General features: G+C 36.6%; 1 protein-coding gene across 1 annotated transcript in view; it reads right to left on the reverse strand.

Moving 5' to 3' along the window:
* LOC102496250 (YTH domain-containing protein 1-like) overlaps positions 1 to 26451 on the reverse strand; it is a 122977-nt gene that overhangs the window by 1798 nt on the left and 94728 nt on the right. The window contains 13 exon segments of the mRNA XM_014582876.1: positions 2856 to 2990; positions 5180 to 5242; positions 5352 to 5391; positions 5488 to 5524; positions 7529 to 7611; positions 10158 to 10324; positions 11275 to 11359; positions 17147 to 17203; positions 17205 to 17262; positions 17344 to 17452; positions 19023 to 19117; positions 20273 to 20326; positions 20791 to 20880. Coding sequence (XP_014438362.1) covers positions 2856 to 2990; positions 5180 to 5242; positions 5352 to 5391; positions 5488 to 5524; positions 7529 to 7611; positions 10158 to 10324; positions 11275 to 11359; positions 17147 to 17203; positions 17205 to 17262; positions 17344 to 17452; positions 19023 to 19117; positions 20273 to 20326; positions 20791 to 20880 — 1073 coding nt within the window.

Below are 26451 nucleotides of genomic sequence, written 5' to 3' on the forward strand. Positions count from 1 at the left end.
GGTCTATGAATTAGAACTTGTTAAAAAAGGAAAAGTATACTTGTTTAACAAAATATAAGACAGACTTCTTGTTTTAAAAAAATCATTGATCATTTATACAATGCTTTTTTAAGACACCACAAAATGCACACAATTACAATTTCCACAGACATATGTTGTATTTTTATTTCTTATGTGACTGAGAAAAAAACCACCAATTTAGATTCTTACTAATTAGTCAGGATTCTCAAAACTTTTTAATGTAGTAAGACTTGATTTTGAAGGACTACTATCTACTTTTCTCCTGCCTTTTTTATTGCCAGAGAGTGGAATGCACTTTCAGAGAGAGAAAGTGAAAAAGAACCCTATATGAAGAATAGTCACATCACAAACCCTTCTCTTCCACTTCTTCAACTCTTTTAGGATTTTAGACATGCATGCTCACACACTTGGCATGTTTTGTAAGCCACTGAGTCTGGAACTCAAACCATTTAATTGGCCACATGGGATCCAGCCATCTTAACTACCACATGATGGCCTAGAATTATCTTTATGAGAACAAGAAAACAAATGCCAACGCATAAAAATGTCTCTTGGGGGACCAGCAGTTAGCGTAATGGCTATGTCACTGGACTCCCATGTAGTGGACCGTGGTTCGAGTTCCAGACCTGGCAGCTTAAACTCACACTGGGTGTGTGTGTGCGTGTCCAAGATCCTGAGAGGAGAATGGAGGAGAAGGGATTGCAGCGTGGCCATCCCCCTGGGGGGTGATTTCTCGCTTTCTATCTTTCTGGCAAGCGCATGTGCCCTATAGCAAAAACCTCTGCAAAAAAAAAAAAGTCTCTCAGGATCACACAATGACACAGTGCTTAAAACATGAGGCTCCACGAGGATATCCCCATACATGAAGGTTCTGGATTTTCACCTGGAGGGGAAATTTCCCACAGTATGCTATGAACTGGGGCTGGCTGCTGCTGGGGATGGATGGTGGCATCAGAACCCTCCTGAGGTTGCTGTCTCTCTTGCTCATGTAGGAAATAAGTTAAAGTCTCAAACATGGGTTAGAAACAATTGCTCTGACTCTACTAAATATGTGTACTCTTTGACTTAGCAAGAAAATAAAGAGATGTCATCCTAAGTAGATGGGGAAAAAATTCCAAATGCTTCATCCTACTTTAACAAAATGACTTCTCCTAGACTATCAAACTCACATGCAAATGGATTATGCTTTTAACAAGTGCCAGAAGATAATTTCCACTTTGGTGTAGCAGTTACTTAGCTGGACTCCCACACTACTGACCATGGTTCGAGTCCCAGACCCAGAGGCTTGAAAATCACACCAGGGTGTGTGTGCGTGTGTGTGTGCTTTAGATCCTGGGAGGAGAAAGGACTGAGGCATGGCCAAGCCTCCTGGAGAAGGGGGGGTAATTTCTCACTTTCCATCTCACTGTCTCTCTCTCTAGTAAGTGCACATGCCCTAAGGTAAAAAGTTTGCTTGTTTTTAAGAAAAGGGAGAATCAGAAAGTGGCATGGTGATTAAGGCACTGGACACTCTCACATGGCTGACCACAGACCGAGTCCTGGACCTGGTGGTCTCCTTTCTTACTTCCCCCCTCTCTGGTCAAATTAATATAAAATTAAAAAAAACAACAACAAATGAACACCATTTAATAAAAATTAAGTCCCACTAGTTTAATAAAAACAGAAACCTCACACTAGAGCTTCTTTCATTGATCGCAAATAATTACCAAAAACAATTACTAAAAGACCATTATTCTCCTATCTCTGGTTGTTGTTTGTTAGCATCATTATAAGAACAAGAGGTTGGGGCCAACAGGTGGTTTAATAGTTAAGGCACTGGACTCCCATATGCTGACTGCTATCCAGCCCTGGACCTGTTGGCATGAAACTCATGGCAGGCGTGTGTGCGTGTGTGCCCAAAACCTAGAAGGAATATAGAGGAGAAGGGATTACAGCAAACCTGGAGGATGGTTTCTCACTTTCCCTCTCACTGTCTTTCTGTGGAAAGTACACGTACCATATGGCGCAAAAAAAAAAAAAAAATCAGAGAGAGAGAGACTGGGGAACTGGCAGGTGATGTGGTGGTTAAAGATGTTGGACTCCCACATGGCTGACCACGGTTCAAGTCTCAGACCTGGGAGCTTAACTTCTTTCTCTCTCTCCGTTTTTTTTGGTCAAATTAAATCTAATAAAGTTAAGTAAGATAATTCTTTAAAAAAAATAAAGGTGGACAGACAATTCACTTGGCTGTTAGGTTTAATAAAATTTGGTGGAAATAAAAAAAAAAAAAAAACTAAATGGAACTGAAGATGATCTTTCAACTACCTTACTATATATGCCACCTATCCTATCCAAGTTATTGGTCAGAATACACAAAGTTTAGAAATACCTTTTAACAAACTGATTACATAACTCTTAATACAATTAAGATCCCAGTAGAAAAAGAAAATATCCTAGGTATTATATGCCTAGAACAATACCTAAAGAACTATACAAAAGTATGTCAAAATGTTCATGGAAATATGAAATAAAAGTATGAGTTTACTTTGGTGCAAAAAAATTTATTTTTTCATAATATGCATTTTCTATGAACTTTCTGAAGGCCCTTCATACATATATATAGGAGCTGTCTCAAACAGTTTGCAATATGACCAGTGAAAGAAATATGGTCTACCTAAATAATTTAAAAGAGCATGATAGGCTGTTTCTAATAAAAAGATGTGAATTATTCCAAAACAGTCTGCAGTAAGAATACAAAATGGTCCATAACTCAAGATAACTTGGTATCCCCTTATTTAAATTACCTACAGAATTCTAAGCAGTTCCCTCACACCTTTGCCTTCTTGTGCACTTACTACTCGTTTATCTCTGTATCGTGCTTCATGTGGTACAGGATGATGTCCTGAGTAAGGGGGATGAGCTTGAGGAGGTGGCGCATGGTGCTGATAATAAGGATGGTGTGGAGGCTGTTCCATTCCTGGGTAAGGGGGCTAAAAAAGGAAACCACTTCCATAAGAATCTACCAAAAATTCTTACAAACAAAACATTCATAGAATACCCCTATCCAAATCACCAACCTAAACAGATCATTTAATCTATTCTGATGGCATCAAATTTCTTCAAAACACCCTTTTTATATGCTAAAAATATATATAACTATACAATTACACATTTCTAAGATTTAGCATGTTTATACTTTTCTACTCAAGTCATTTAAAAAGCAATAGAAATAGCAAACTCAAGTGCTTACTGTGAGCCAGGAACTAACCTAAGTCCTTTACTCATTTCATTTCTTATAGTAACACTGCAGTACCTAAATAGTGCTATGTAAAGCGGTGGAGAAGGGATACAACTTCTATAACTCAGCATCTTGGTTCTAGAACTAATGATCAAGTTAATCACTATGTACAATCTATTCCTTAAAAATAAAAAGTCCAGTTGTTGATGAACTTTTAAATATTATAAAATAAAGGGCAAATCAAAGATTACCATCACAGTGCCAAGATTGTATTTTTTTTTTTTTTAAGTTTAACTATAGGGTACGTGCATTCGCTGGGGAGGAGGTAAGAAATCACCCCCCCATGGGGGATGGCCATGCCACAATCCCTTGTCCTCCATTCCCCTCTTGGGATTTTGGGCACATACACCCAGTTTGACTGTCAAGTCACCAGGTGCCAGACTTGAACTGAAACCATCAGCCACATAGGACCCAGCCACCTTAACCTGTACACCATCTGCTGGCCCAATATTTCAATTTTTAAAATTTCACAGAATCTAAAGGAAAGAAATCTCCTAATCTGACTCTCTGTATATAGCAGTCTAAAACTGTATACCGTAAGTAAAGTCAGATAAAGAAGCCACATAAAAGACATTTAAAATAAAACAAGGTAAGGGACCAGAAGTTAGCATAATGGCTATGTCGCTGGACTCCCATGTAGTTGACTGCAGTTCAAGTCCCGGACCCGGTGGTTTAAACTCACGCTGGGTGCGTGTGCATGCATGCCCCAGATTCAAAGTGCAGAATGGAGAAGGGATTGTGGCATGGCCATCCCCCCTGGGGAGGTGATTTCTCACTTTTTGTCTCTGTCTTTCTGGCAAGCACACGCGTCCTATAGTAAAAAACTTCTCCAAAAAAAAGAAAAAAAAAAGCTAAACTTCCGATTTTTTTTGAAGTTAATGTTTTGGTAATCCTCAATATATTAAAATATGTTATAACAATATCCAGTTTTCTTAAAGATAGGAAAATAAAAATTAGAAAAAGGGTATAATCTTATTTTATATAGAGAACTAAGTTTACTAAGCGTTAGGCCAGGCTCTATGCTAAGCTTTACATGTATTTTGTAAGTTTATTTTCCTAACAATTCTATGGGACTAACATTAATACATTAAATTTTAAGCTCTGCAAGGACAGGCATAATGTCCATTTCATTCATCACTGTATACCCAGAGTGTATCTGATGGTCCAAAGAATGAACAAATACTCCCACTGAATTTTACAAATGGGGGAAAACTAAGGGATTATTATGAAATTTGCCCAAGGTCATAAAGTTGGGAAGAGAATGAATGTATCTGATCCCAGCAAAGCTTTCACTATTAACTATCACCATAATCCACTATATTTCTCAAATAAACCTATACCATTAACACAACTTATTCATTAGTCTATAGTTTTAGCAATATCAAGCAACTATCATCAAAAATTTATATTTTAAGACTCTTAATGGATAACTGTAATAATCACAGTAGACCTTTCATCTGTGATTTCACTTTCTCAGGTTTAACTGTGGTCAAACATAGCCCTAAAATAAGTGAACACAGAATAGTAATATATTTTCAAAAAGGAAGACCATATTTTTCTAACTTTTATCACAGTATACTATTGTAAGTATTCTACTAGACTGTCGGGCAAGTCATGGCATGTTTTTTTAATGCAAAACTGCATCAAGATTTCCCTGACCTGATACTTTATTATTTATTGGCATCAACCTCTTACTACGCCTACTGTGTAAATTAAGCCGTACCATGTAGTATTTGTATAGGAAGACCTATAATTTCACACATCCACTGAAAGTCTTGGAACAGACAGAGGTGGGATACCTACTGTATTGTGAGTTAAGCATCCAAAATATTACAACAACACATCAAATTCAGTAACTTGAAAAAATTAGGTAATACACACCATTCCTTGCCAAGGTGGTGGTGGTCCCATGTTATGAAATTCCCTCACATAATCATTGTAGGACTAAAATGAAAGATGATAATGTCAATAATAAATAAAAATCCTTCTGGAATTACAAAATAAATCACACCTTGATTTTGTCTACATTATATATTTAAAAAGAAACGCTTACCCCATTTAAAAACACATCTCGGCGAACTCCTGAAAATCGTCTGTTGGGAATAAGATTTGTGAAACTAAATTCAGGTAATTCATAAACTAGTTCCAAGAATGTAATTTAAATCTAAACAAGAGTGAACCCAACTTACCTGTCTACTTCCTGGTATCGTGGGTCCTTTAAATACCCTGTTCAAACATCAAGCATTTTAGTAAATCAAATTTATATTTTTTTATTATGACATTATTATTAAACCTTCCATACAACTTGTTTCCATTCTTTTCAGGAAATATGTACTTGAAGTGATGCTATTATTGTATTTAATTTGATTTTCAAATTTTCTTCTCAAATTACAAGATAATCTAGGAAGCAACTAAATAACTTGATCATATCGCAGCATTGTAAGTTGCTAGAGAGACTTTCATGTTTCTAAGTTCATGGTCCATACCTTGCTAGATAGAAGATTCCTTCATTCTGCACCCATAATAGCGAAGGTAAGGGCAGAGAACTACCTTGAGGACACTGTAACAGGACTTCCTTAAAATACATTTACTTCTCCTTGGATATAAACAGTACTTGCTAAATAAACCACGGTAAGCTTTAAAAATTGAACGTAAGGGACCGGCAGATGGTGTAGTGGTTACATCACTGGACTCCCACATGGCTGACTGGGGTTCAAGTCCCAGATATATTGGCTTGAAAACCATGCAAAGTACATGTGCATATGTGCCCAAGATCCCAGGAGGAAAATGGAGAAAGGCTTGTGGTGTGGCCATCCCCTCTGGGGGATGATTTCTCATTTTCTCTCTCACTGTCTCTCTTTCTCTCAGGAGAGTGAACACACTCCAAGGCCAAAATCTCTAAAAAAAAAAAAAAAAAAAAAAAAAAAAAAAAAAACCTTAAATGGGAGGGAAAGGGGCCAGCAGATGATGTGATGGTTAAGGGCGCTGGACTCCCACACAGCCAACCATGGTTGGAGTCCAAGATCTGGCTTTCTCACTCCCCGCCCCCCACCAACTGTGTCCCTCTCTGGTCAAATTGAAAATAAATAAATAAGTCCAAATAAAATAATTCTTTAAAAAGAAGGAAAAAAAAAAAAAAACTGGAGGGAAACAAAACTGCAAAAGTTGCAAAAATGAAGATGTTTACACTTAAAATGAAAGAACAATGGGAGTAAGAGAAATATTTTTCCCCAGCTTCTTTCAGTAAGAACCTGGCAAATTAAAATGTAAAGTCCTTTGGGCCAGCATGGTAGTTATAGAAACTGGATCCCACATGGCTGACTGTACAGTCTGAGTCTCGAACTAGGCAGCTTGAAAAACATGCTGAGCACGTCTATGCGAGCTCAAAATCCCAAGAGGAGAACAAACTAGAGGGATTGTGGCATGGCCATTCCCCCGGGGGTGGGGGTGGGGATGGGGTGGGAGGTGGGCTTCCCCATTTTACCTCTCTCTCTTTAGTGTGTACTTGAACCCTACAGAAACAAGGGAGGGCGGGGGTTATGTCCTTTGACATGTTACTAGGAAAAAAAATCTATTTTTACTATTTGCAACCCCTTTGGAAAACAATGAGGCTTTATCAAGCCACCTGTTACATAATGTTATAATGTCACCAACACCGACTTCAAAACTGCCAAAGTTTTTTAAGCGTTACCTATCATTGTGCTGTAAACATACGATATCCTTTTTTTGAATATACCTTGCCTTTTAAAACTTCTCGTAAGGGATAAGTGAATGGAAAAGCTGCATTTAGATTACAAAACAATTATTTCCCATTACCCTCCAAAACCATAGATTTATATTTAAAAAAAATAATAAAATGTGTTAATTTCAATTTCCAATATGACATGCCACATGAAACGCTACACTAAGTATCATAGGGAATAAAAAGCATAATCAAATACAGGATCATTGCTTCCCCTTAACTACCTTTAGTCTTAAACACATGTTCAGGTAAGTTTTCATTTTTGCAAACTTAGCAATTTCAAGCAATTAATAATTACCAGTGGTCACACTAGAAACTATCAGACAACTTTAATAAAGGAATTACTAATGAGAACTATTACTGATTTCCCCAGGTTTAAGTAGTCATGTCCTAATTTTTTCACACTTAAAACTATAGGATTATAATAAGTTTTTTGTTTTATTTTAATAATTTTAAGTCAAATATCTGCAGGATTATAAAATATTAACCTGGTCTCTGGTGAAACTCAGGGGGATAGTCAATCCTTGGTTTCTTTCTGCTGTTATGAATATCATAATCTTCTGGTCGACGCCTACACAAATTAGACACATTAGAAATTAAACCAAAAACTGCTGGGAGAACAAAGAGTAAAACAAGAGTTGTTGACAGAGAAAAGTAGAAAAGAATAGCCCACTATTTCCTGTAAGATCATAACTTCTGTTCAGCAAATTAACTTTAAAATTCCTAAATTTTAATTCCTCAAATTAATTCCTATAACCAAACCTTAAATGTATTGTTGAAAGTAGATATTCTCTGCAATCTCATGCTATGATGAGACAACTGGAAAAAGTAATCTGATCAAAACATGTAAAGCACAGTTTAGTAGTATAAACAAAGAAAACAGGTCATCTTCAAATTAATGTAAATATCCAATTTAACAATTAAACTTTCTCAAATAGTCTCCATTCAGTTAAAAAGGGAATATAACCCTACCATCATTATACATTAGATAACTCTAAAACCTACATATTTAAATTCACTAATGTCATTTTAGGTTATGTCTAAACAAAATTAAGGATTTAAATACTTCTACTGTTTTGCACAAAATTATACTTTTAACATAATCATACAGAAAATTTTATACTTATTAAAGGCAATTTTACAGGAACATTTTAAAAATCCTAATACTCTGAGAAACTAATTTCTGATTATTTCTTAATGACACTTAGTTATTCTTTCTATACTTAACATTTAGGAATTAAGGGCATTTTTCCCATAGACAATGCCTTAAAATAAAAGTTGTCATGTATAAATCAGCAAGTAATGGGTCAGTTTTAACAGAGTTCATAAAACTAGTTCAAATTCTACTTTTTAAGAGGTGAAATTTTACTGTCGCAGAGGGCTGTTCTTTACTGTCTTCCATAATCCTGACAGTTAACATAACACATCATTAAGTACACTTCAATTTACTTTGCTTTTAATGAAAGGCTAAATAAACTAAAAACAAAAATCCAAAATACTTAGAAAATAAATGTATCTTTTCACTCTTTATGCCAAAGAAAAACTTTATAAAAACTGGATAATAGTTTTTCAACTATTTCTCTGATATCAACTGCTTTCATTAACTTTAGCAACACATAAGTTCGCTCAAACTTCAAATTGCAATAACCCCAAGCCCCACCCCCAACAGAATAAAAACAATTGCATCTACAATAAGTAACACTAAGAAAATTAAAAGCTGGTTTAAAAAATAAACATACCGCTTTCTTGTAGTTTGGGGAGTGCATTTACGACCGGTATAAAACATGATAGTAACAGTTCATATAGTAGTCCAACTACTGACTTTAAGCTGTAAGCCACATACATAAATGGAGGCCCTGGCAGGCTTGAGAGAAGGTGTAGTTGTGTAATAGGTATAGTTTGCAGTCCATTGCAAAACTGAGGTAAAAACTTCACTTGTATATACTGTATTGCACAGGAAACCTGTTAGCTTAAAACTTCAAAAGACATCTTGGTGCTCAGTCCTTTTAGGCCAAAAATAAGGGGCTCTGCCAGGTTTCCTCCTACCTACTCGACAGTGTCCTTTAAGCTCAAAGAAATGGGGACTCTTGTTGTATTATCTGTACCTACCACAGGATGTTTCCAACAAAAGGAAACTTAACCAAAGGTTTCATCCCATCAACCACATCCAAGTCTTTAGCAGAATATTTTAGATTTAGCCGTATGCATATCTATACAGGGAAAGATGTTGGGTAGAAGGGCTTAAATCAGTCCTTTGCCAAGACTTCTCCAATTCAATTCTGTAACAAGTTAAACCCCCTTTTCCTGGAAAATGCTGTTTAGTTCATAAAGTAGTGATCAATAACCATGGCGATCCTCTAAAAAACACTTTAAGTCCACAGGTACTGCCAGCATCTGGAAAAGTTGTAAACAGACACAGCAACAGCCCTTCTTTTTGGTTTGTTGCCGGGTCTCCCAGGGCCACTTGATCCCCTTTGGAAAGAACCTATTGTTTTCAGAAGCTCAGGAAGATGTGTGAATTCAGTGGGTACATGTTAGAGAATATTTGGCAATGGGGTTAACACATCACGGTGATAAAATCTGAAAGAGTCCCAATAATGCTCCTCTTGAATATCAAAATAACTTAAAATATTTTATCCTCTAAATGAGGCGTCATCTTCTGAAAAATTAATAGTGATCCTTTATAAAAGTCCCATATCTGTTAAGGCTTATCCAGAGACACACCTGAAAGAAAAGGCTTTTTACAAAATATTAACAATTTTGCAAATAAAGACTTTCTCCTCTTCCTTCTTTCTAAGCCTGCTCTTAGCAACAAATGCCTACACCTCATTTCAATTGTATACATTGTAATATCAGAAGTATTATCTAAACTGGTTATCACTCTTTAGCAAATAACTTTTTCTGCAAAAGGAAAGATCCCCATTTTCCTCTTGAAAAATGACTGAGACCAAGGTGACCATGTGAAATCCTCAATGAAGCCACAAACTAGTCCATGCAGCTTGATTTGAGGATTTTCTCTTTCTTCTTTACCGCAGGACAAACTTTTGATGAATCACATTCCTCCATCATGTTATTCTGATACATGTGCCTATTATCAGTCCAAAGAACGTTTCTAACCTTCCCACATCCCGGACTGGTTCTCGACGGGATGGACGTCCTCTTGATCTGGGCTGAGAATGCATTCTTCTCTTGTGACGCATTTTATGAATGACCTGATACAAGTCAATACTTTCATCAGGGGGAAATAGAAGACAAAGCTGGGTTCCACATTCAAGTTCAATTTCCTAGAATAGGAAAGTAGCAATTTACAAGACAAAAACAGGAGAACCTTTCAACAGACTTGTATTTTCCTGATGTACAAGAACAAAACAGATTTGGAGGCTTCTTTCCCAAGGATGACGATCATATGGGATTCCAATAAGCTTCCAGATTTATAAAACCTTTTCAAAATAATGAGGAAAAAAACTAAAAGTGTAGAATCTCCCAAGTTAAATACACAAATGCAACTGCTTAAAACTCTGATAACCACTCTCTAAAAATAAAGAAATAGTTCTTTGTGCAAAATACAAAATCATCCATCTTAATACAGTGAAGGAAAAATACAAGTTAGTCTGTACGCTAACAACTTTGATAACTATAAACTGCTAAATGCACTGGAATACATTAAATTAACTACAAAGATAGACTAACCTCAGGGCTTTTGAAAATTAAATCTTATTTTCAGTTACCAACATGAGCAATGAAACCATAGTATCATTTCTGGTTCAGAATTGTGTGAGAAAGTGAGAACTATGAGAGTCAAGTTCCCTCACAGGAAGGTTTCAGGTTTATTTTAGACATTATACACTTTCAATATCACTTACAAACTTTAAAACCTACATGTATACATGCATAATCTTTTCAGGAGGCTTCTTTCTATTCAAAAAATTCAGCAAAGGTGATAAATGGCAATTCTAAAGTGTATTACACGAAGTACAGAATCTGTTTTAACAGTACTAGCACAATAAAAAAAATTCAGAACTTTTCAATTATAGTAATGAAAATACCACATAAAGTGATCAAATTCAACATTAACGGAGGTCTTTTTAATCAGTGATCATGAGCTCCAAGTAAGAATATTTTCCTTAAACTCTCATAAAATTGTTTCCGAAAGGGTTAAATGTCCTCCAGTGAAAATCTCTGAAAGGGCTAACTAAATATACGTGTTCTTTAAGAATCAATTAAAATGACAAACCTGTCCATCACGTCCAATCTTTACTGGCTTATGTTCATTCCAAGGATTGGTGAGATGAGCCGACTTAGTGAAAGGTAATTCACGCCTAAATATAAAGTAGTACCAATTATATTCTTTTGCAGAATCCTTTAAGACCCTTATACTATCGCAGTAGTGAATCCCTATGTTAACTGGAATTTAAATGTAATTAAAACTTTAAAAATCACACTGGTGGTGGGAACCAGCAGTTAGCGTAATGGCTATGTCGCTGGACTCCCACGTAGTCGACCGCGGTTCGTGTCCCGGACCCGGTGGCTTAAAACTCAGGCCGGGCGCGTGTGCGTGCGTGCCCAAGATCCCGAGAGGAGAATGGAGGAGAAGGGATTGCGGCGTGACCATCCCCCCTGGGGGGTGATTTCTCGCTTTCTGTCTCTATGTCTCTCTCTGTCTGTCTGGCGAGCGCACGCGCCCTACAGTGAAAAATCTCTCCAAAAAAAAAAAAAAATCACACTGGTGGGGCCTGCAGTTGGTGAGGTAGGTAAGGCGCTGGACTCCCATATGGCGGATCACAGTTCAAATCCCAAACCTGGCGGCTTGCTTTCTCAATTTACCAAACAAAAAGATTCACTTTGTTGGCTAGAAAGTATAAGCACTTTACAGGGAGAGACAGAGAGCAGTGGGAATAAGAAAAAGCATCCCCCATGGGGAATGGTCAAGCTATAATCCCTTCTTCATTTTGTAGGGATTCTGAGCATCAAAGTACACATGTCCAGCCTACTTCTCAAGTAGCCAGGTGGAGAACTCAAACCATGAGGTCAGCCATGTGGGACCCAACTGCCTCAACCACCAGGCTCACAGACCTGACCCTTGTTTTGTTTTAAATGGGGGTAGATCATGTCTATTTTGAGAGAAAGAAAAGTCTTCATGAAAGAAATGGCATATGAGATAAGAAAAAATGGACTCAGGTAAAGCACTTATAGAAGTAAAGCTGGATTTGAAGCAGAGGGGCTTGAGCAAAGGCATTAAAGGGAAAGGAAAAAACACAGAACTTGTTCCAACATGTAAGCTACATAACAAGTTATTCTAACTTTCATGAATTTTTTTTTAATCTCAGAAAAACTTTAACGTTTATAAGACAGAAAAATATAGTAAGAGTTAAAGTGGCATGCTCTGAAGTGTTGGTAATAATGCACCTATGTGGGGAGAAGTGTGATGGAAATGCCTATCAGGTATTGCTAAAAAAAGAGTGTGGTTTCTTTTTTTGTGTTTGAAATTTTTTGTTTATTCATAAAAGCACTCATGTGTGTGCTATGAGAGTTAGAGAGAGAGAAAAGCACCCTCCACAGGATCGGGTTGTATTGTGATCCCCTTTTTTCACTCCTCCCACCTGCTGGATCTTGGGCATTCAGACATGTTCCCAGCATGTTTCAGGCTGATTAAGCCAGAGATTCAAACTGCAATAGCCATGTGGGATTGCAGCTTCTCTTTAGTGTGAATTTCTGTTGCACTCTAGAGCAGACTCCAGTTTTGTTTTGTATTATTTTTTTTAATTTAATTTTGATTATTCTTTCTTTTTGTTAAAAGAATTATTGATTTAATTTTTATTTATTCATTCACTTATTTTAATTTGACCAGAGAAAAACACACACGGCGGGGGGAGTGAGAAAGCAAGCCACCAGGTCTTGGACTCGAACCATAGTCAGCAGCACCTTAAACACCACACCATCTGTTAGTCCTATTTTTCATTTCTTAATTTGACCAAACATACACATACACACACACAAAGCAAGCCACCAGGCCCGCAATTCAAACCACAGTCAGCCATGTGAGAATCAACACTCTAACCACCACGTGACCTGCCAGCACCAGTCCCAGTTTCTTATTCTAATATGTGTCTTATACTTCCTACATCAAGAGTAATACAAAAGTACTGTTTTATTTTCAGCCATGAAAGGTAGAAAGATCATTAAGCTGGAACAAGTCCACACAAAAAGCTTAGACTACATAGAACCAGAGTTCTAGTTAACATTTCTTTGTACTGTTTTAATATTGAGTTGACAGACAAGTCATGACACATTTTTATATAGAAAAACGTTAAGTCATGACTTGTCTGATAAGCCAATACTTCTTTTTTCCTTCTTCTAAATTGCCAATTTAACCAGTTATGGAAAAGGAATAAATGAAATCCTATAGCCAGCAAAAGGTAACAGATTATTGAAATACTGCAATTTAAGTATTAGTAATGGAATGCCCAATATCCAAAGTAAAGACATAGATGCATCACTTAGGAATGAGATTCTTTGGTGGTACTGGCTCCAATTAGATTTAAAAGCATCACTGGTTGAAGTAGTTAAGTAAATCTCAGCCAGGATATTCAGAGAACTTGTGTAGCTGCAGGCAAAAAAAACTGCTCAGAAAAGAGAAATTGCAGGGTCCAAGGTTCGTATATCAACTTTATCTACTCTGATTATTAGGATCACAATAACAGAATAGGCATCCTAACAGTTATCTTTTGGATAAATGTGTTATGAAGTCATCTATCTTTATAGCAAGAGACCTACAGAAAAAGGAAGGAATTCTCTGGCCTAAGTAGCTCCGCAAGAGGGGAAAATGTAATACAAGAACATAAAATTAGGCAAAGGCTCTTATGATTTGGTTATTGACATTGAAAAGAAATAATGGAAAAGCCCTGAAAGAAAAAGAAATAGATTACTTGGAATGAATATGAAGAGAGTATAAAATATAGTCAGTAACTTTAGCTCTGGATGGATGACATTTCATAGCTCACAGTCTTATTTTGAGCAAATTCCTGGTAACAACTTAAGTAAGTCACTTTTTGTACCTCCCTCTCATAAGTGCTATATCTTCTTATGTGATCTCAACCTTCCATGTACCTATACCTGAACCATCAAGGACTCAACAGCTTTGGGGTGGTTCTTAGATTTCTGCACTTTAACCATCAGATACTACTGGTTGAAAATAATCCACGGACTAAAACTAAAGAAACTTAATTCAGTTCATATTAAATCTGAAGGGTGTTTAAATATAAATCTAATGGCTATTAACATCTAAAAAGAAAACATATTATTAATAGTAACTGCTACTGATGGCAAAGTCTTTAGCAATTATACTTATTGAAGTTTAATTCTTTAAATTCTAATAGTCAAACTGAACTCTCATTTTATGCTCATTTTCTCAATTTAAGTTCAGTGTTCAAATAAATGACTTACCCAAGGAAATATCAATGTAATAAATATCATGCACCATCCAGAACTTTAAATACTGTAAAATCACTTCTGAACAGAATTTGTAAGTATTCAAAAATTAACATTATTTTTTATCTTTTAAAAATAGTATTTGCAGGTGGGCCTAAAACTTACTTTAAAACAATGAAAGCACTTCAGGCCAGATGCATGGCCCATGTCAGAAGTTAAAGCAGCCAGATTCCTACATGGCCAACCCCATGGTTACAGTCCCTGAATCGGTAGCTTGAGAAACATACCAGGTAAGTGTGCCTGTGTGCCAAAAATCCAAATAGGATGGAGAAGTGGAGAAAGAAATGCCAGTGTGACCATTATTATGGGGGTACTGCCTCTCTCTCTCTCTCTTTCTGGTGAGAGCATATACCCTGTGGCAAAGTTTGAAATTAAAAAAATATATATATTGGGAACCAGCAGTTAGCGTAATGGCTATGTCGCTGGACTCCCACGTAGTCGACTGCGGTTCGTGTCCCGGACCCGGTGGCTTAAAACTCACGCCGGGCGAGTGTGCGTGCGTGCCCAAGATCCCGAGAGGAGAATGGAGAAGGGATTGCAGCGTGACCATCCCCCCTGTGGGGTGATTTCTCGCTTTCTGTCTCTACGTCTCTCTCTGTCTGGCGAGCGCACGTGCCCTACAGTGAAAATCTCTCAAAAAAAAAAAATGTGTAAAAAAATATATATAAAAGTACTTTGCTCAAATTTTTATACCAGGTATTAGTAGAAGGTATTATCTGGATCTTCTGTTGCTATATATATTTCAGACAAGCTAGTGAAATAGTGAAGTCAATGAAGATGAGTATGATGACTAAATAATCTATGAATAAATAAACAAAACTCATGTGCTAAAAAATAAACAAATTTCCTTATCAACAATGTGAAAATGATGGTTAAGTGGATGAAAGTTCAAAACAAAATCTGCTGCAATATATCTAAAAATGGGTAATATTTGGGGAACAGCAGATGGAGTAATGGTTATGCCACCGGACTCCCACACAGTCAAACATGGTTCAAGTCCTAGACATGACAGGTTAAACTCACACTGGGCGTGTGTGCATGCATGCCCAAAATCTCCAGAGGAGAATAAAGGAGAAGAGATTGCTGCATGGCCCTCCCCCTGGGGGGTGATTTCTCACTTTCTTTCTCTCTGTGCCTCTCAGTTTCTCCAGCGAGTCCATGTACCCGATAGCAAAAATCTCTCTCTCTCTTTTTTTTTTTTTGGAGAGGTTTTTGCTATAGGGCGCGTGCGCTCACCAGACAGAGAAAGAGAGACAGAGACAGAAAGAGAGAAATCATCCCCCAGGAGGGATGGCCACGCTGCAATCCCTTCTCCTCCATTCTCCTCTTGGGATCTTGGGCACGCACGCACATGTGCCCGGCGTGAGTTTAAGCCACCGGGTCCGGGACACGAACCTCAGTCAACCACATGGGAGTCCAGCGACATAGCCATTACACTAACTGTTGGTCACTTTTTTTCGGAACATCTTTTTTTTTTTTAAATAAAAGGGTAATATTTGTCATCATTTCCAAATATTTTCCAATGATAACAATGTTTCTTTTGGCTTTGGATCAATCACACATAAATGAAATAAAAATTGATAATAAAAAAAATTTTTTGCTGTAGGAAAAAAGCCATACTGTTACCCTACAAATTGTTATCATAGTTCAAAATTTAGTTCTAATATAATTATAAATCCTAATTTCTAACAAACTATAAATTTTTATTTAAAAACCTGGGGGTCAATATAGGCAGGGAGATACCACTGACGGTCTTGCCACCACACTACTTTATTCCAATATTCATGTTTTTATTTGTTATCTGTATGTTGCTATGCAGACAATTATGTTTGCATTGTTGTATTTAAAAGAAGCAAGGCTTCACTTAACTGATTTTCTATTTGGGAGAATTTAGATGGCCCTCAATTTTTCTGTATAGAAGGTAGTGATGGGATGTGTATTTTCTACTGCAAATAGCTTTTTGCTATTCTTTTAACAATTAACCTAATTCAGTATTTTCACACTATCACTCACTCATTTATCTTCAATTCCTCACAACCCTACAGTAAAAGTTTAGGCCGGACTCCAGCATCTTAACCTCCATACCACCTGGTAATCTCTCAATTTCATTTTCCTAATAAATATAGTTAAATCTTAATTTGGTTTCAAAGGATCACAATTTCAACTCAACATCGTTTGCTAACTTCCTTAGAACACACTAATTGTTTACAAGTAAATTAACCCACCTCCAAAAATGTTAGGTGAATCAGAGAATTATTTCCCTAGTACACAGGAGCTAAATGACAGGTTATATCATACATATATGCTAGACAACATTTGAAACAATTGTCCAGTTCATTTACTGTTAGATTACTAATACACAGCACAGATGAATTACATTAAACTCTTGACTAAATGAACCTCTGCCCTTTGCATCATATATTAAATTACTAAGGTAAGGGGAGAGCATATGATATTATTTTACTTTTAACTTGTTACACATTTAGATCTAGGAATGTGGTGACAAAGGAGTATAATCATTAGAGATACTAATAAACTAAACAATTAGAGTTTAAAACCCAATTGGCAACCCATTCAGAATAAGGGCAACTTTATCTAAATTAGAATGTATAATTTACCTGCATATCCAGTCAATTTTAAAGACACCTCCCAGCATTTTGGCACTCATTCCAAAGAAGCACCCAGTGTATAGGAGATCCTCCATGATGTGATTCTGAAGAAAGTCTTGCAAACCCTAAGAGAATCATATCACACATAACATGTAGGTGCTAATACAAATAATGCTTTTATATGTCCAAATTATTTTTATTCATACCTTGAAATTTTCCACTCTCTCTTACAGAAAATATTAAGATGACACTCCTTGCAGACCTGAATGCAAGATTTAATTTCTTCTCATTCACAGGCAGTGTTGACCAAACACCCTATATAAATAATAATAATAACAACAAAATAAATTAACTGTCAATCTTTTGGGTATCTGGTAATACTAGCAAAATAACAAGTTTACTGATTTAGGTCTACTTTAAGTTTAAGTAAGCTATAATGAAGAAGGGTCTCTATCTGCTGTCAAAACAATGTAACAATTTATTAAAAACTCAAAAAAGATGAAGATGACTACCAACTTCACAAAATTAAAGCAACTAGAAAAAAACATGAAAGAAGTTCAAACCTATGGGCTAGAATTCTACATGAATCCCTGAGAATAGCTATTAGTAATTCATGAAATATTTTAACCAATTTTTCATTCACAAAAGACGAAATAAAGACTGAATAGAAGAAAGGCAGAAGCTCTCACTCAATTTACACCTATCTTCTCATACAAACTACCTCGTTCATTCACACTAAGTGCTTAATCACTTTTGCCTAAATCCAGTTCAGCTGAAGAACAAGATAAGATACCATAAGATAGGGTATCTGGTGTAGTATTTTTCCTTCTATTATAAAATTTTATGGGTAATTCTTGACTTAAATTAAACTATACATTAATAGAAATGATTTTAAAAACACCTGTTTAAATTTCTGAAAATTAGTCGTAAACGTACAGTTACTCAATTTAAATCAAGAATATAATAGCTTGTCTAATGTAGTTTTGTGACAAAAGCAAAAGAAAATGTGTATCTTACAACATCCTACAGCCACTATGCGTAATTTTTTTGTAAAATCTGGGGTGGTCTCTTAAGCTAACTTGTCCCTTGTAATATCTTTTACTACACAGTCTTCAACAATGAATATTCTGGCTCCTAAAATAGTCTCCAAAATATTTAAAAGAAAATCTTAATTACTACTCGGTACCTAATTGATCCAAGTAATCTTACTTCTTAAAAAACAACAACAACAACAACAACAACAAAAAAAAAAAAAAAACAGGAAAAAAAAAAAAAAAGAAATTTTCTATCTTTTCACAAGAATTAGGAGGTATAAAACAAGCTTCAATATAAAGCATAAATTAGGGACCAGTTCAATGGCCTACTTGTTAAGAAAGCCAGGTCCAATTCTGGGCCCTGGTGGCTTGAAAAACATGCTGGGCAGGTGTGGACATGCACCCCAAATCCTGACAGCATGGAGAAAGGGGAGAAGGGATAGTAGCATAATTAGGTTCAACTGGGGGATGCTTTCTGTCTCCTGTCTGTCTCTCTGACAAATGTATGCTCCCTCTGATAAATTTAAAAAAAAAAAGTTAACTAAAATAACGTTTAAATATTTGTACAATAAATTGCAAATGAATATATATATAAACACGCACACACAAATCAGCAGAAACAGATCTTTTACAGTACGTACAACTACATAGTCTTCAACAATGAATATTCCGGCTCCTAAAGTAGTCTCCAAAATATTTAAAAGAAAATCTTAATTACTACTCGGTATCTAATTAACCACAAACTAAATCCAAAGTGGCAAGTAGATCTTGCCACTTGAAAGAACTCAATTCTAATTTCTCATTTAAAAATTTCAAGATCAGGTTAGTTTCAGAAGAACTAATGACAATACCTTAGCTTTGGCAAGAGACACGTTTTCATGGTTGTTACTCTTTATGAGGAAAAATCTTGCATCCTGAAGAACATATCTGAGTTTACTGGTTTGATCTGAAAAAAAGAAATCCAAATTGATTAATCATAGACAATTACCACATAGAAGGGTGTAAACTATACTAACTGAAACTAGCCCTTTACAACCCAGCTAAACTTTAAAAATTCAATAATCCCATTCAACCTAAACCACAACATATAATAAAGCAAAGCTAAGAAAAGACAACCAGCATTCTGCAAGAAAATAAGCCTAATCTAGTGATGTTCCGATATATAAGATCCATACACATGTATAAATCTAAGAGTTTTTTTATAAACACTTTTACAAGACTCATTTGAAGACTGATAACAGACCATGATGCCATTAAAAATATCGGGGGGGGGGCCTTCAAAACATTTGTGAAAAACGCGTATCATTAAAAATTAGCATAAATTTCAAAATTTCTTGTACCAAAATAAGCTTATGCTTTAATTCAGTTTTTAAAAATCTGCTATAGAGCATATGTGTTTATTGAAAAAAGAGAGCCATCCCACCTCCCTCCTCCCTCCCCCCACGCCAGGGAGATGGCCAAGTCACAATATCTTCTCCTCCATTCTCCCTTCAGGATTTTGGGCACACTCATCGGTTGCTTTTCAAGCTGAAGAGTCTTGAATTTGAACCACATAGTCAGCCATGTGGGAATCCAGCTGTCTTAACCACAATATCACCTGACTGGGTCTCTGTTATCTTTTTGAAGTCCTTTCAATATACTACCGTATGCATTCAAAAATTAATTATTCCGTGGGTCTGATCGCAGCACAATGGTAAAACATGGAGGCAATTCCCCATGGGAGGTTCTTGTTTTAAGTCTGGAGACCTCACTGAGTACTCCAAGCACACACTCGCCAAATATTCTGGGCTGGCTGAGCCTGAAGGTAGATCACAGTGTCAAAACCCTGTTGGAGGTGCTATCTTTCTATGTCTCTCTTGCTAATGGGAGAAACTTAAAAAACAAAAACCGAACGCCTATCCTGAAATAGTGCTTGGTATTGTTGTCAAAGATACACTAAGAAGTGGATGTGGAGCTTCCTATGTAAAACTTTATTATTAATTTTTTTTCGAATATATCGGAACATTACTACATTAAAACCAACTATTAATGGAGAACTAATAAGGCAAAATAATGACTTTATGCAGCATGCAATGAAAACAATTTCAAATTTAAATGATACCTTTTCGGACAGCACGAACGGAAGATGATAATTTCTCATGCTTCTTTTCTGAACCTGTATTTAGCCAAAGTACATTTGTTCAGATTGAGCTTTAATAGAGATAATACAAAATTTCTACAGTCTTGTCACATAAAATTCTCATTCAAGACAAATTATTCTTCCTGGCGCACCCACACACACAAAAAAAATACTTCTCAATGTGTACGAGTGTTTTGTTTTTTGGGTTGTTTGGATTTTTTTTTTAAATATATTTGAACAGTTTCCCACTCAGAAAACTAGTCACTGAATCATCATCTTCCAAGAAAAAAAAGTGAAAATTTCACTTAAGCAGTAACAGAACAGGATTAAAATAAGAAAAAGCTTAGTTTCTTCTAGAATTATTACACTGAACATGCCAAAAATCAGTACTAATGGACATCAACAAGTTCACACTAAACTATAGCTGTTGCACACTTTCTAAAGCAGATTACATTAGAATCAGTCAGATATGACCCAAAACAAAGGTAAAATGTGAATACCTGCATATGACTCTGATGCAGAGCTTCCACTTCTATCAAAAACAATTGGAGATATGCCTCTAGCTCTTTTCCTTTCCTTCTTTTTTTCATCTAAAAAGAACCCAAACAACAATTTTTAAAATATCACATACAGAAACTAACACAGGTAATCAAACTAGGCACACTATTATGGGTCTTGTTTTTGCATGGCCTTAGGTATTAAGTCATTGCTTATTGCCTTCCTGATCTTCCAATTTCCTTAGAAAAAGGTGTTTCCATTTTAAAGACACATTTCAAAATCTAAGGGCATTTTTGTTTCGTTCGATCATTTTAAACAAACACACAGATTTAACTAAGATAATTAATTTCTATATATATAAAGGTAACCTTGAATAAAATATTCCAAGAGGGGGAAAATCTGCAAAACAAACAATAAGTTTCATTTGTTAAAATTTAGTGTCTGTTTTAACCATACGATTCCTCATCACAATTCCAACTGATTCTGTCTTCAGATGTTTGCTGAATTCCATAACCAAAAGCTTTTCAACTAGAAAATAAAAAACACCACCATAATAAATAAGTGATTCTCTTCTGGTTGCAACTGCTTGCTTTTTTAATCTTCCATTCCATTCTTAAGCATTTCCTCCCTGGATTACTATTCGTATTCTCAAATTCAATTTAAAATTTATCCCGGGATCAGTAGTTGACGTAATGGCTATGTCGCTGGACTCCCATGTACCTGACTATGGTTCGAATCCTGGACCTCGTGGCTTAAACTCACGCCAGGCACGTGTGCGTGCATGCCCAAGATCCCGAGAGGAGAACGGAAGAGAAGGGATTGCGGCGTGGTCATCCCCCCGGGGGGTGATTTCTCACTTTCTTTCTCTCTCTTTCTGGTGAGCGAGCGAGCGCACGTGCCCTATAGCAAAAACCTCTCCAAAAACAAACAAACAAACAAAATTTATCCCTAAAATTTTAATGACAGCCTATGTATTTCAGTAAGAAAGCTGGAAATCTTCAGTGGACAGAAGAGGTTTGAAATATCTGTTTTCTAAAAACTATTCCAAGCTAAACTAGAATTTTATAAGCTTATGTATGAGGATTTAAAATTAAATTACTGTTTATTGCTGTTTTAATCATACCAAAGAAAGTGTCTTTAGGGCCAGCAGGTAGTGTGAAGGTTAAAGCACTGAATCCCACATAGCCAGCTTCATGGTTTGAGACCCAGACCTACCACCCTGAAAATCATTAAGGGCGTATGTGCATACATGCCCAAAATCCCGAGAGGAGAGTGGACGAATACAAATTGCTGTGTGACAACCTCCCTGGCAGGTGATTTCTCACTTTACCTACCCTCGTCCCTTCGCCTTCTCTTAATCGCACATGTTTTATAGCAAAAAGTTAAAAAAAAAAAAAAGTGCCTTTACTCGCTGGCTAGAAATTAAAATGATAAAAAGAGAAAATAAATGCAAATGTTTATTTTTTGTCTGTTCTTGTTTTAAATTTTATTATTATTATTTTTTTTGCCAGATTGCATGTGCGCTAGCTGCTGTGGGGAAACAGTGAAAAACCACTTCCCATTGGATGGTCATGTAACAGCAATCCCTCCTCCTCCACCTTCCCCCTTTCGGAATTTTGGATGGGTGACACACTAACACGAGAACTGGATTGGAGACTCAAACTACGCTGTTGGCTATGTGGGATCTAACTGCCTTAACCTCTAGGATACACACTGGCAACCAAAAAAACATTTATTTTTATAAAAACAATAGAAAGGTGAAAAAGAATAATCAGTGATAATGTAAACCATACTACTGTATAGAAACAGCTAAGTACTTAAAAAGCTTTAAATAATCAATCTCAGGACAGGCAAGTGGTGTGGTAGTTAAGAGTGTTGAACTCCCACATGGCCAACCGTGGTTCAAGTCCTGGACCTGGAGGCTTGTTTTCTCTCTTTCTCTCTCGCTCTCTCTCACTCTCACTGTCCTCCTCTGATCAAATTAAAATAAATAAAGTTAAATACAATCATTCTTTTAAAATAAAGTCAATCTCCTCTAATCTTCACAACAAAACTCATGAGATACCCACAGATGAAGAAATCTCAGTTAAGAAGAGTGGTTAGGCAACTTGGGAAGAGTCCCACAGTTCCTGGGTTCCATGCTTACTAAGCAAGTAGAAAATATTATTTTACTAATATTGAAAGATTCTAACTAGTTTGGGGGCTTTTTTTCCACTTCTTTCAAAAGCTCTGACATGTTCCATTTAAGTTTTTCTTCCTTAGATAGGATAGGTCCTTTCAGAAGTTTAAAGATTATGAACTGATAAAACAGAGAATACCACATTTCCTGTTGCTTTTTAAAAAGAACATTACAGGGACCAGAAGATGGCATAATGGTTAGTCACTGGACTCCCATGTAGACAACTGTGGTTTGAGTCCCAGACCTGCGGCATGTGTGCGCGTGTATGCATGCCCAAAATCCTGAGAGGAGAATGTAGGAGAAGAGATCACAGCTTAGTCATCCTCCCAGGGTTGATTTCTAGCATTCTCTCTTCTCTCTGACAAGTGCACATATCCTACAGCAAAAATTTCTGAACACTATATAGCCTAAAGTATCAAAAAGATCTCTCACTGAAATACTGCAGGAAAAATAATATAAGCAGATTTTGTCCAACTGTTTCTTTTGTTTTTGTTTTTTAATTTTGCTGTAGGTCATGTGCATTGGTGAGAAAGATAAAACGAGAAAGAGGTAACAAAGCACACTCCCCCCAGGGGAATGGATAAACAAATGGGATTTGGAACATACATGCACATGTGCCCAGCATGTTTTTCAAGCCACCAGGTCCAAGACTCAAACTGAACAATTGGCTATATGGGATCCAGTTAGCTACATTAATCATTAAAGGTTTATAATGTTAAACCTTGCATTAATATGACAAATGTCAAAGTAATTTTCATCCTTTTCTTTTGGTATGAAAACTCCCACTGTTCTTAACCTTATGGTTCTCTCTCTCCAGCTATTACTCTGAAGTCAAAACATGAAAAGTCATCTAACAAAACTTTACCAACCAGCATATTGTTTTTATAAGAAAGTTACTGAAACTTGGGAACCAGCAGTTAGGGTAATGGCTATGTCGCTGGACTCCCACGTAGTCGACCGCTGTTCGCGTCCCGGACCCGGTGGCTTAAAACTCACGCCGGGCTCATGTGCGTGCGTGCCCAAGATCCCAAGAGGAAAATGGAGGAGAATGGATTGCGGCATGACCATCCCCCCTGGGGGGTGATTTCTCGCTTTCTGTCTCTCTGTCTCTCTCTCTCTGTCTGGCGAGCGCACGCGCCCTATAGCAAAAATCTCTCTCAAAAAAAAAAAAAGTTACTGAAACTTATAGAAAAAAAAAGGTAAAATAAACTGAAGTCTAGAAAAATTCGTGACAGAAACTAAGCTGAGATTCCTTGTATTTTAACAAATGGTATCTTATTAACGAGTTCCAACTCAATTGCATCCTTTCACACATTATAAAAGAAAACTACTTCATCAGAAAAATGTTTCACATACCACATGGATGTTTCATGTAAAAGATTTTCCAAGGAAAATCTGCCTATTTTGGTAAGAAAAATAAAGGTTCCAGGTATCTCTCTTTTTTTGGAGAGGTTTTTGTTATAGGGTGCATGAGCTTTCCAGAAATACAGAGACAGAAAGCGAGAAATCATCCCTCGGGGGGGGATGGCAACGCCACAATCCCTTCTCTTCTGTCCTCTCAGGATCTTGGGTACAAATGCACAAGCGCCCAGCGTGAGTTTAAGCCACCGGGTCTGGGACTTGAACTGCTGTCAACTACATAGGAGTCCAGTGACATAGCCATTACACTAACTGCTGCCAGGAACCTCTTTTAAAACAATAAATCTCTTCTATTAATACGTTTTTTTTTGTTGTTTTTTTTTTTAAAGAGAGACTTTTGTTATAGGGGGCATGTGTGCTCATCACAGAGAAAGTAAGAAATCACTCCCCAGAGAGATGGCCATGCTGCAATCGCTTTTCCTTCATTTTCCTCTTGGGATTTTGGGCACACATACATGCATCCAGCCTGAGTTTCAAACCCCACGGTCCAGGACTCAAACCATGATCAGTCCTGTGGGAGTCCAGCGCCAACAGAGGTTTTAAATCAAGATATATTACAAAACTATAAGCTACCATTCAATTTGACACATCTTTTCCACAAAAATAAAGTACCATCAAGTAACTTGCTGCAGTATAGGCATCATCTAAGAACCTGTTCAAAATGCAGATTGTTTCAAGCCCTATCCACTTAGACAATTTTCCCTTGTTTGACTTAATAAATCAAAGTTTAAGAAATATTGTTCTGGGGCCAGCAGGTGTTAAGGCACTGGACTCCCACATGGCCAACAGATAAAGTCCCAGATCCAGAAACCTGAAAATCACTCCAGACACATACGCACGCATACCCAAAATCCTGAGAGAACAGAGTAAAAGGGATTGCAGTATGCCCATCCCTTCTGGAGATTAATTTCTCACTTTCTCTTTGTCTCTAACTAGCACACACACAAAAAAAAAAAAAAACCTCTTATTTAAAAATAAATGTATATAGATATATCTATGTATATAGATATATCTATGTATATAGATATATAAAAGTGTGTGTGTGTATCTATATCTAACTATCTTGGGGCCAGCAGGTGGTATAGGTTAAGGTGTTGGACTCCCATATAGCTGTCTACGGTTAAAGTCTGGGAAGGGCAGCTTGAAAATCACTACAGGTGCGTGCACGTGCATACCCAAAATCTCGAGAGGAGAATGGAGGAAAACTGCAGTATGGCCACAACCTGGGGGGAGTTTCCTCACTTTCCCTCTCTGTACTTCTCTCTGCGAGTAAACATGCCCTATGGCAAAAAAGAAATATTCTCCTTAATATACACACAAAAAGTTTTTCTATAACAAAATATTCCCTACCTTTATGCATGATTTCATACTCTCCATAATAAATGAATATTCATGCATATTTGTTCCCTTACCATTATAACATATATCCCATTAGTTCACAAAAAGCATCACAAGAACACAGATTTCCACAAGTTTTTACATCAAACCCAACTTCTCAGCTACTCATTATAACCCTTCAGGACCCTTCAAAATGCTATCTAAACTTGCAAGCTATATACTGGGTTGTCAGAAAAGTCATGATACATTTTTGCATAGAAAAACAGAAAAAAGTCATGAATTTTCCGACAACCCAACAGAACTCTAATGAAGAGGTTGAAAGCATTTCTGTAGCCAATCACTAGAAACAGCTGACCATAGCTCTATCATCTCTACTTTATCAGGAATGTGATGTACCAAAAATGTACTAGTAAGCGGTGAATTTCTGTAATAATAAAACTGCAAATAAATTATTCTGCTTCTACAGCAGATCTGGTAGCATTTTTATATAAGACAACCATGAGGCTGTAATCATCCTATCATGGTAGGAGTCTGTGAGTACCCTGACCTTTTCCTTGCTATACCACCTGAATTTTTCCCCAGAAAGGACCCCTCCACCCTTATAACTACAACTACCTACTACTTCTACATTTTTGACTCATGGATCAGATAAGGATAAAGGAGTACCACTGAAGAAATGACTCGAGATGGCTCTTACCCACCTTCCCACAAGAATCCTTACACTCTT

Source organism: Tupaia chinensis, unplaced genomic scaffold (assembly GCF_000334495.1).
Source record: "Tupaia chinensis unplaced genomic scaffold, TupChi_1.0 Scaffold143894_1, whole genome shotgun sequence".
Taxonomy (NCBI): domain Eukaryota; kingdom Metazoa; phylum Chordata; class Mammalia; order Scandentia; family Tupaiidae; genus Tupaia; species Tupaia belangeri.